The sequence below is a fragment of the Stegostoma tigrinum genome, chromosome 33 (genome assembly GCF_030684315.1).
Source record: "Stegostoma tigrinum isolate sSteTig4 chromosome 33, sSteTig4.hap1, whole genome shotgun sequence".
NCBI classification, from domain to species: Eukaryota; Metazoa; Chordata; class Chondrichthyes; order Orectolobiformes; family Stegostomatidae; genus Stegostoma; species Stegostoma tigrinum.
The window spans coordinates 6,433,621-6,446,092 of record NC_081386.1 but is presented as its reverse complement, the minus strand read 5'-3'; the positions used below and the strand labels follow the sequence as shown (position 1 = coordinate 6,446,092).

Below are 12,472 nucleotides of genomic sequence, written 5' to 3'. Positions count from 1 at the left end.
GGAACAAATAGAAATCTGTGTGGTTGTGTCACCTGCATTTGTTTAGCTCCTGCAGGGTAAGTTCCACAGGCCGTCTGAAAAATTGTAAGTGATGTATGAAATCCAGGTCTGTGTCCATTGTGACATTTCTCAGTGCACTCATTATTGGAATGTTTGGCCACCACTACTCATAGAATCATAGAATGATACAACATAGAAGCAGGCCATTTGGCCCATCATACTTGATAGAGCTACCTAAGTAATTCCACTTCCCTTCTCTTTCCCCACTGTCCTTTTTTTTTAAACCTTTAAACATTTATGCCATTCTCTGATTAAGGTTACTATTGATTCTGCTTCTACCACCATTTTCAGGCAATACACTCCAGATCACGATAACTTGGTGTCTCAATGAAAAGCTTCCTCATTTTGTTTCTGGTTCCTTTGCCAGTCGCCTTAAATCCATACCTTCCATTTAACCAATTCCTGTGTCACTGGTTCTGTTTATTTGGATCATCAAAATCATTTTTTTCCATTTTTTTTGACACACCTCTCCTAATTTTGTAGTAAGTTGAAAACTCTAGTATATTTGCAGGCATGAGTGCAGTGGTGGGCTAGAAAAGTCATCCTTGGTCCACCCAGCCTGACCAGCACAATTGATTTACCTTGTGTACTACAAAATACAGTCTCACTCCACCACTTGTGAACTCCCAGGTGCTCCGGAATGCCAGATAAAAATCCAGAACAATTTTTTGGAAATAATCCCTTCCTCCATCCCTGAAGTAATCAAAACTAGGTAGCAGGTAACCGAAGTCCAGAATTCTATGAAGTGCCTAATGTTTTTTTACGAGGTGATTTCCACTTGAACCAGAAACAAGTCCAGCTCCCACCTGTGGGAATTGAGCAAATCAGCATCTGTTGCACAAACCAGCAGCTGGTTCTATTCGTTTGCTATTCTTTGGAAACAAGCCACCTTATGCTATCTAACCTACATCTGGCCTTACACAAGCTAACCTAATTTGAGCAATTTCAACTCTGAGACAATCTATTACTTTTATCATCATATTAACCTTAAATCAAATGCCTCTAGATTAATGCTGCTGTAAAGTATTAAGCCTTAGCTGTATTGGACTATCTTAATTCCTGGATTAAAGTTTACTTATTAATCTACTAATGCTCCTCTGCCCTTTTTCCACATTGTGACTGGACATGGTATTCCAACTAAGGCCTGACCAAGATGTTTTGTAAGAACAAGACAGTATGTTTCCTTTTGTACTCAATTGCACTATAAGCGCACCCAACACCTATTCATTCTGGCTACCGCTTTGCCTGTTTAAATAAACGACTTTACAGATCCATGTGTTCAAACACCCATTTCACATTGTCTCTCCAAGTTCTTGAGTTTTTCTTTCAAGATTATATTGAACATTCATCCTGTCCAAATGTATATATGCCTGCAGTTTTTGAAATTAAACATTGCAAACTCAATCTCTCAACACATCCAGGCCTATTTAAAGCAGTCAAGCATTATTTACAGTCTTAACATACACATCGATCTTAATATTATCTGCAAATTTTAATATTGTGTCCCCCATACTTACATGCAGATCATTAACAAAATAGTAAGAAGCAACAAAGCTAACATAATTTCTGATGACTGCTTTCGAAGGAAAGTTCAATCCTTCTTTCACATTTTCTGTCCATGTCCTTGCAGTCAGTTCTCAATCCAGTTCAATTGCTACCACAAATTCCAGACTTCTTTTGGGTAGAAAGTCCTCTAGTGTGGCACTTTGCCAAAAGCAACTTTCAGTTGATTCAATTTTGCATTGTATAAGCATGTTTTTCTTTTTGCAGGTTTGCAAAGGTTGAGATCAGTTCATCAGCACCAATCGTTCCTTTTAGGGAGACTATCATTCGGCCACCAAAGGTAGACATGGTGAATGAAGACATAGGGACACAACAAAAGATTGCCGTCATTCACCAAAAGAAGGAAGACCAGAATAAATACCCTGAAGGTGTCATTGTGGATTCTGATGGTCTTGTCACCTTGAATACACCTAATAAACTGTCCAATCTCAGTGTGAGAGCCATGCCACTTCCTGAAACAGTGACACAGTTACTGGAAGAAAACAGTGATCTAATTCGTACAATAGAGCAATTCAATCTATCAGTAAAAGAAGGCAGAGGCACTCAGGAGATCAATCCAACAACACTTGAGGCCATCCAAAATTTCAAACAAAAGCTGGAGGAGAATTTTGTTGGCCGAAAATGGAGAAATGCTGTGAACCAAATTTCGTCATTTGGACCACGCCGTTGTGGCCCTAATATTTTACTAAATAGATTGGAAAGTTATAGACCATCAATGTGGCAGTGTCTTGATAAAACCAGGAAAGACTTGGGGACATACAAGGATTTTGACAACAGTATAATCAGTGGATTTCAACTGGCGACTCTGTCAGGTCCTGTGTGTGAAGAACCTCTTATGGGTGTTTGCTTCATTTTAGAGAAATGGGACATGAGTAAAGTGCAGCAGCTGGTTCAAATACACAGCCAACCTTTCACAGAGGGGCAAACAGCAAAGGTTGAGGAGTTCCAGCAGCAAGTAACGTCAAATGAAAATAGCCTTTCTGAATTAGAGACGAGATTGGAAAACCAAGCAAGACCAGGTGACCAGATTCAGGACAGTCGGACTCCAGCAGAGAGTGTGGCAGATGGCCATTGTAACTCTGAGGCTGTGCTTACAGATTGCTATGGCCCTTTCTCAGGCCAGCTCATTGCCACGATGAAAGAAGCTTGTCGTTTTGCATTCCAGGCACAACCTCAACGGCTCATGGCAGCGATGTACACATGTGAGATTATGGCAACTGCAGAAGTATTAGGTAAGGATTGTAAGAAACAGTTATCTCTGTTTTAAATCATGCACTTTGTGAGGAGAACTTGTCACCTGATTAAAATAGTATGTGCGTAACCTTGCTGAGATTTTGAGGTTTTAGCAGCATTGCTGCTATCTACTGTTTTGTTGTAAACCTGTAACTGTGGGCCTTGAACAAAACAGTGGGATCAACTGGTTTGCTGTACAGAAGGTTGATGTGGACATGATCGACTGAATGGCCTCCTGATGAGCCAGTATGCCTGTGGACTTTGTACTGCAAACTTTCTAACCTGAAAAGCAAAACATGCAACAACTATATAGATGTAGCTCCATTTAGGAAGCTAAACTGACACTTCAATTGATGGGTCACAGTGGATGTGAAATAATATAATTTGCTTTAAAATAATCTTTTATTGATTTAATAGGATTAGAAATACAAGCCATGCTCCCAACCGAAAATTTAGAAATTAAAATATTTCTAAATTTACACTCATCATACAACTGAGCTGTTCAATTTATGGCATTATTTTTCTTCTGACCCTGCCACAACCCATCTGTTAGTGAAAGCTTCACGTATATTTAGCTGCTGCTAGACCTGATTATTCCACTGCTCATTTGGCTTCCTTCCTTCCAGCATTACAATCCTCCAACTTCTTTCTGTTCTTCCAATTCTAGCTTCTCCAACCAGCTTTGTTCTGTTATTGGCAACCGTGCCTTCAATTACTGAAGATCTTCAATCCGGACTTCCCTTCCCAAACCTCTTCGGTTCTCCACCTCTCTTCCTTCTGTTTGATCAAGTATTTAGTCATCTGTCTTAATGTATCGTTGTTTTGCTCACTGTGATTATTGGTTGAATATGTTTTTTGATGCACGAAGCATCATTTTACTACGTTAAAGGTGCCACATAAATGCAAGATTTTAATATATATACGTGATTGTTTCATTCTAAATTTTTAATTGTGCTGACATCTGTTGTATTGTTTTGAATTATGATGTGGGCTAATAATCCAAACGTACAGTAATAAGATCTGTGGAATTACCATGTCATTTGTAGATTAGACCAGAATTTTCAAAGTAATGGATAACTTGAAAGTCAATAACACCTTCCATATAAACTTTAGAAATGAACAATGAAAAGGCAATGAGATAGTAGTTTACAAGCATGAGTGTTAACACTCTCTAAATAGAACCAGTTCCACTCACTTGTCCTTCTATATATCAGAGTTTGAATAACATGACAGGAGGTTTGATGGGTGAGAAAGAAAGGACAGAGTTGAAATCAGCCCTGCTGATCTCAGAACGTTAATTTGGCCACAGGTTAACGGTGCAAGTTAAAAGTAATTGAAGCTGGGCTCGAGGAAGTTTACTGAGTTAGCAAGGAGCAAAGTCATGCAGTTACATGAGGATGAGCACATTGATAGAACCATTTCTGCCTCACAGGATTTATATTTCCTGACTGTAAGTAGCATTTGTATTTGTCGTGTAGATTGAGAACCTTGTTCAAAAGTGTCTTAACCTGGAAAAATCACAACAAATATAACTAGGTCTCACGTACTTATTCTTTGTAATATTACACAAGTTTTTACAGGGCTGCTACTTACTGTACATTAAATCCTATTCAGCAGTTCGGGTAGTGTCTGTGAGAGAGCAAAATCAAATTCATATTTCAGGTCAATGACCTTTCTGGAAGGATGGAAAGTCATCAGCCTGAACAGTTAACTTTGTTCTACACTCTGACCTGTTGAGTGTTTCCAGAATGTTCTGTTGGTTCTGGATTTCAAGCATTCAAAGTATTTGGTTTTTATGTTCATGGATATATATGTGTTCTGATTTTTTAATATGCTTTCATAGGTCGGGTCTATGCAGTCTTATCGAAGCGCACAGGGCGGGTGTTGCAAGAGGAGATGAAAGAAGGGACAGAAATGTTCATCATTAAGGCCATTTTGCCAGTCGCCGAGAGCTTTGGCTTTGCTGATGAAATCCGGAAGCGGACAAGTGGCCTAGCCAGCCCACAGCTGGTGTTCAGTCACTGGGAGGTAAAACAAAACACAAATAATTCCATATGGTGTGGGTTCTTAATGCTCTGCAGAAGTTGGAGAGTTCTGGAAATGCAGATCTGACAGGAAAAAGTCACAGAATTGAAGAATGAGTCCTCATTAATATGATGTTTTAAAACTAAATGCATCAGTTTGCACTGTAGCAATTTTCATGATGTCAGGCAGTCCCAGACGTTCAGCAGCCAACACTCTTTTAGTTTTGCATTTTAACGTAGGATCTGTGACAACAAGTTTGCATGCAGTACAGAACCCATAAACAATAATGTTAACATCTAGTTTTAATAATAGTTGAGGGATAAGTATTGATTTTTATTCCATGAAGAACTCCACCGCTGCTCTTTAAATAGTGCCATGGAATTTTCTTTGTTAACCTGAAAAGATAGGTAATGATTTAAAGTCTCACCTGAAGGATGGAACTTCCAACAGTGCAGCACTCTGTCAGTGTGGAATGTTAACCTAGACTTTGTACTTCAGTCTAAGGAGAGGGATGTGAATCCTGAACTTTCTGACTCAGAAGCAGGAGTGCCACCAATGAGCCAATGTGCACTGGTGCATTAAACTGAAAATGTTGATGATGTCATTTAGGAAACTGTGCCATTAAAATGACAAATTGTTGCAAAAGTTGGGTGAGCAGCTTGGAGTTAATGATTTTATTTTGGTGTCTAGAATCATGCCCTTGAAGGCTATTTCTCATGTGAACGCCAGCAGTCAGTTTTAAGAGCTCTGTAAGAATACATTTTTCTATCAGAAATTGCCACAATGTTGCATAATGAACAGCTGAGACATAATTGAGAAGTTCCAACTTTTGGTCTTTTATGTTTGCTGCCACAATACCCAGGCTTGAGAATTAGAACATGCGGAATATAGATTTTCTCAGTGTATTGTTAGAAAACTTAAATCGATCCGTTGGTACTGAAACCCAGACATTCAGAAGTCAAATTCCACGATGGCAAGTTGTTAGTCTCTAGCAGAAACTCAATTGATTCTTTGCTTTTCTGAGGAAAATGTGCCTGCTGTCTCTGCATAAGTCCAGTCTCATATTTGCATCTTATTCGCTGAAGTAACCAGGCAAACTTTTTTTAATATGTCCAGAGAAGACATAACCCTCACCTTTGAGGACAAATAGACAAAGATAAATAAAAACAAAACGCGGAGATTTGCAGTCTCAGTACCTGATTTTCCATGCATTAATTTCAAACGGCCAAAATTCGGTATTGTGAGTGTCACTGCCTAATTAGAAAGCCAATCCATGAATACTTCTGAGCTTTGGAATTAACTTAAGCAGTATAGGGCAAAATCAGTGGAAGCTCTCTGGGCACATGGCAATGTCTAATACACTCGCATAAATTCTGGCAGAAAAACAGCAAGAGGCAGACGTTTGCAGTGCTAATAATAGTGATTTCATTTTTCTTTTAAATCAGCAGAGTATCTTGAAATTCATCATGTTTATTAATGGTTGATTTTTTAACACTAGCAGTGAGAAAAGATTTTTCCAAGTGAATCATTGAGTTAAACAGAAATTTATCAAAAGGTATTTATCACAGGCTCATTACAAGCAGCAGCCTCAGATTTTTTTCCACCCTACACTCTCATCAAACTGCCTGTTCAGTTGGCCCAATTGCAACTAATTTGCTGACGGTTTATCTCTTTAAATCCAAGATCATCTTGGAAAGGAAGGTTGTGTCCTGGCTTCTTTTCTCCATCAGAAACCATTATGCATCACTCTCCCTTGTTTCTTTCGCATTTACTTTAACAATAAACCGGATGAACTGCTGGCTGCACCTACCAAATCCTTGCCCTGCCCAACTGCTTGAGCTCTGAACTCCCATCTTTCTTTACTTTCTCCCGCAGCTCACTTCCTGTCAGCTCCAACCTCACCTTGTCCACAATGTTCATGTTGTGATCCCTTGGCCCTATTTCTCCTGGACTGCTGATCACCCAACTTCTTCTGATCCTCTTAGTAACTGATATTGTTAACGGTCCTCTCTGTGCGTGGTGACCCTTCTTTTAAATTTACCATCATCCACACTGTCTTCATAACCACCCTTTACTCTGCTGTTTTTGCCCATTTGAAGGGAATCTCAGAAGCTACCAAGAACTGTGGATCTCTAATGGTAGATTCCACGACTGCAAGGTTGCAGGGCCTATGAAGTAAGACCATAAGACCATAAGACATAGGAGTGGAAGTAAGGCCATTCGGCCCATCAAGTCCACTCCGCCATTTAAATCATGGCTGATGGGCATTTCAACACCACTTCCCTGCACTCTCCCCGTAGCCCTTGATTCCTTCTGAGATCAAGAATTTGTCGATCTCTGCCTTGAAGGCATCCAACGCCCCAGCCTCCACTGCACTCTGCGGCAATGAATTCCACAAGCCCACCACTCTCTGGCTGAAGAAATGTCATCTCATTTCCGTTTTAAATTTACCCCCTCTAATTTTAAGGCTGTGCCCACGGGTCCTAGTCTCCCCGCCTAACGGAAACAACTTCTGAGCGTCCACCCCTTCTAAACCATACATTATCATGTAAGTTTCAATTAGATCTCCCCTCAACCTTCTAAACTCTAATGAGTAGAATCCCAGGATCCTTAGCCATTCATCGTACGTTAAACCTACCATCCCAGGGATCATCCGTGTGAATCTCCGCTGGACACGCTCCAGGGCTAATATGTCCTTCCTGAGGTGTGGGGCCCAAAATTGGACACAGTATTCTAAATGGGGCCTAACTAGAGCCTTATAAAGCCTCAGAAGCACGTTGCTACTTTTATATTCCAACCCTCTTGAGATAAACGACGACATTACATTCGCTTTCTTAATTACGGACTCGACCTTCAAGTTAACTTGTAGAGAATCCTGGACCAACACTCCCAGATCCCTTTGCACTTCTGATTTGCGAATTTTCTCACCATTTAGAAAATAGTCCATGCCTGTATTCTTTTTTCCAAAATGCAAAACCTCACATTTACTCACATTGAATTTCATCAGTCATTTCCTGGACCACTCTCCTAAACTGTCGAAATCTTTCTGCAGCTTCCCCACCTCCTCAGTACTCTCTGCCTGTCCACCTATCTTTGTATCATCGGCAAACTTCGCCAGAATGCCCCCAGTCCCTTCATCCAAATCATTAATATATAAGGTGAACAGCTGCGGCCCCAACACTGAACCCTGCGGGACACCACTCGTCACCGGTTGCCATTCCAAAAAAGAGCCTTTTACCCCAACTCTCTGCCTGCTGTCAGACAGCCAATCCTCAATCGAAGCCAGTAGCTCACCTCGAACACCATGGGCCCTCACCTTGCTCAGCAGCCTCCCGTGAGGCACTGTATCAAAGGCCTTTTGGAAGTCTAGATCGATAACATCTACTGGGTTTCCCTGGTCTAACATACTTGTTACCTCTTCAAAGAATTCTAACAGGTTTGTCAGGCACGACCTCCCTTACTAAAACCATGCTGACTTGTTTTAATCTGACCCTGCACTTCCAGGAATTTAGAAATCTCATCCTTGACAATGGATTCTAGAATTTTATCAACTACCGAGTTTAGGCTAATCGGCCTATAATGTTCCATCTTTTGCCTTGATCCTTTCTTAAACAAGGGAGTTACAACAGCAATTTTCCAATCATCTGGGACTTTCCCTGACTCCGGTGACTTTTGAAAGATCACGACCAAAGCCTCCGTTATTTCCTCAGCCACCTCCCTCAGAACTCTAGGATGTAGCCCATCGGGGCCAGGAGATTTATCAATTTTTAGACCCTTTAGCTTTTCTAGCACTTTCTCTTTTGTAATGCCTACCGTACTCAACTCTGCCCCCTGACTCTCCCTAATTGTTGGCATACTACTCATGTCTTCCACTGTGAAGACTGACACAAAGTACTTATTAAGTTCTTCAGCTATTTCCTTATCTCCCATCACTAGCCTTCCAGCATCAATTTGGAGCAGCCCAATATCTACTTTTGCCTCTTGTTTGTTTCTTATGTCTTGAAAGAAGCTTTTACTATCATTTCTAATATTACTAGCTAGCCTACCTTCATATTTGATCCTCTCCTTCCTTATTGCTCTCTTGGTTATCCTCTGTCTGTTTTTGTAGCCTTCCCAATCTTCTGATTTCCCAGTGCTCTTTGCCACTTTATAGGCTGTCTCTTTTTCTTTGATATATTTCCTGACTTCCTTTGTCAGCCATGGCTGTCTAATCCCACCCCGGATAATCTTTCTTTTCTTTGGGATGAACCTCTGTACTGTGTCCTCAATTACACCCAGAAACTCCTGCCATTGTTATGTGGTAAAGTAAATCAGTTATCTTGCTTATAATCATAGAATCATTGAATCCCTACAGTGTAGAAGCAGACCATTCAGCCCATTGAGTCCACACTGACCTTAATAAGAGCATCCCATTCCCCTACCATATCTCTGTCACCCTGCATTTTCCCATGGCGAACCCACCTAGCTTGCGTGCCATTGGACACTACGGGCATTTTGCATGGTCAATCCACCCTAACCTGTACATCTTTGGACTGTGTGAAGAATCTGGAGTCCTGGAGGAAACCCACGCAGACACAGGGAGAATTTGCAAACTCCACGCAGTCGCCCGAGGGTAGAATCAAACCTGGGTTCCAGGTGCTAATGGGGCAGCAGTAGTAACTGTGCCAGTGTGTCATCCAGTCCTATTGGATTAATTATGTTGAAGGTCACCAGATGGGTGTTTAGAGATGCAGAATGGACACAATGTATTTGGACTGAAACAGAATTAAGTAAAGAAGTCCGTTCTCCTCCTTGACAAATGAGAATGAGAAAATTCTCTGAAATTTCAAATGTCTGCTGTAATTCAGCTATGTTCATCAGAAATTAGAAGAATTTAAATGTTAAATGGATATTCTCGAAATTACTGTTAAGAGCCTACTGAACTTTCTTGTTATAAATTTTTCAATTGTATTTCTTTTCGTTTTGGTTCATTTTCTTTACTTCAAAATCATACAACAGTTGAAGTCTGCAGCACCAGAGGCGGCCATTGGCTCATTCTCTTATTATCGGCTTTTTGCAAGAGGAATTCAGCACTAATCCTACTGCCCTACTCTGTCTGTAGCTGGGTTTTTTTTTTCATTTTTATACTTGCGATTCTGGGAATGCCTAATTACTTGAACTCTTAAAATGCCAGTGTTGATTCTTCTCATTGTGTCATGGCAATAGCAATGTTAGCTATAGGGATTTTTCGCAATTTTGACCCTGCACCATTCATACGTGGCCAAGTCAAGTTGATGCGTGATTTGGAAGACAATTTGAAAGAAGCAATGCTCTCGCAGTATTACTACTGTTATTCTTCATGATGGTTTGGATTCAGTAAAGAACAAACCATTGACCTTGAAACTTTGCCTTGGTTTGTACACTCAGACATGATGTAAGAATGCCGTGGATGTTGAGTTAAGAGGAATTGGCTCAATCTGCGATGCGCATAATTTTAAATCTTTTGTTGAGTGTTGCAAAGTGTCAACAGAAAAAAGTAGCCCATTCAGCCCAATAATCCATACCAGCATTTATGGTCCAAATGAACATCCTCACACCTCCCTTCATCTAAACAATCAACATACCTTAACCCCTCCCTCAAGGTTCATCTAGCCTCCCCTTAAGTACATTCACTTCAAACACTTTCTGTGGTTGCAAATTCACATTCTGGCTACAATGAGTAAAATAAAGTTTATCCCGCATTTTCCTGTTAATTTCGTAGCAGTTATCTTATAGTCTCCAGTCTGGATTCATTCAGAAATAGTAACAATTTCTGTTTGTCTAACCTTTCAAACCGTTCTGTTATCTTAAAAACTTTTAAAAAATCTTAAAAACACTGCTGTTTCTCTCCTTTTCTAGAGAAAAGATCCCTCAGCCATTTTGATCTTTTCTGATGGATATAAACTGTATAATTTTAGTAATTTCTTCACCTTTTCTACTGCCTCTGATCCTTAATTCAAAATATGAAGATTAGAACAGTTAACAGCACATCATTTCTATACAAGTTTAGCATTATTCTTCTGCTTTCTAATTCTATTCCACTAGAAAGGAACCTCAGTATTCTCTAGTTCACTGGAGTCAGTGCCACTAACTCAAATTCTCCTCTTAATCAGTATCATCTATTTTTTAAGAAGAAAACAAGGGATTGTAGAGCAGAGTCTTGTAGGAGTAAATCTAACAAGGACTAAATACTTCTCATGCACTGCACAACCAAGTATCTGTTTTTTAATGTTATTAGGAAACAAAGAACCAGCCATTGCTGCTGTAATTATTATACTTGACTAAATTGGAAACCTTATTTATTTTCAATAGATAGTGGAAAACAAAAAGTTCAGTACTGGCAAAATGAAAACCTGTAGCCCAGATTTTCTGTTGGACAGAGGGCTGATGATCCAGCACAATTGGGGTTGCAAGTGAGAATCCTGATGAGTCTCAATCAGCACACTTTGAAAGAACCGCACTGAAAAATTGAAGTTTCTGCTTGGCAATTACTCTACCCTTGGAACTTTGTGAAAGAATCCAGTTAAACTGGGGAATTCAGATCCTACCTCATCCACTCTGGATTCATACCATCCTTCATCCCTCCAGGAGCCAACCACCACCTCACCGCCTCCCTCTTCCCCTTACTCTTTTCCTCACCTGTTCTAGACTTGAACTGCCTGCCTCAACCCCCCTCCCCCTTGCCTTACCTCCAGATCTCATCATCTTCCCACTCCTTGGTCGGCACCTGATCTGCCTCCACTGCCAACCCAACACACCCTTCTCCACCAGCCACTGTGCCTAGTTTCTCCAACCCACTCCGACATATCCCATGCACTTAGTTGACCCATCAGCCACCCTGCGTCATGGCATCCAACCACTCTCTATCAGCAGGCTAACTTCTGACTTGTCTGTTCTATTTACCATTTGACAGCGCCTGACAAAGTAGCTGTTTGTTGTTCTGGACCTTAACACATCAGAATACAACAGCTAACTACTGAGGAAAGGGCTACGAGAGAACTGTCAGAGTAGAAGTGCGGCCACACATTTCTGAAGGAGCCCTGATTGTAATCTTCTGTCAGGAGTGCAGTGCTCTGTCCTTTCGTAAAAAGTAAGAGGCAGAGAGGCAATCTTGAGTGAGATTGTCACTTCTCAGAAAATCCAATCCCATATGTTGTAATTTGTGTTGTCTCTGCTTGCTCTGCAAGTTGTTTCAGAATCATGTATCAAACTGCAGTCAAATTATTCTGATTAGCTCAAAGGGCCATTTCACAGCTCAGTAAAAGGCAATTCAAACCAGTAGAAATTTTACTTGGGCTACTGAAGCGTCTTCTATGATCATTATGGTCCCTACAAGCTGTGAATTACAGTATATATGATCCCCTCAGATAATCAATAACTCTTCTCGCACAAAACAATTAGTTAAATTTGATTCAGAATGCAACTGATACTATACTTAATAACAAGCAAGACTTGGAACAAAATGAATAACATTAAAGAAAATAATTCATAATATGCAAAATGTTTTCTGAAATAAAATGTAGGTTTTAATATTTTAGCTCACGTGGCAATGGTTTTTAAACAACGTATTTTA

At 40.3% G+C, this 12,472-nt stretch overlaps 1 protein-coding gene across 3 annotated transcripts in view; it reads left to right on the top strand.

Moving 5' to 3' along the window:
- efl1 (elongation factor like GTPase 1) overlaps positions 1-12,472 on the top strand; it is a 246,108-nt gene that overhangs the window by 193,780 nt on the left and 39,856 nt on the right. For all 3 annotated transcript variants that reach the window (XM_048563067.2, XM_048563066.2, XM_048563068.2), the window contains 2 exons: positions 1,831-2,855; positions 4,700-4,884. In XM_048563067.2, the coding sequence (XP_048419024.1) occupies positions 1,831-2,855; positions 4,700-4,884 (1,210 nt within the window). The remainder of the gene's footprint in view (positions 1-1,830; positions 2,856-4,699; positions 4,885-12,472) is intronic.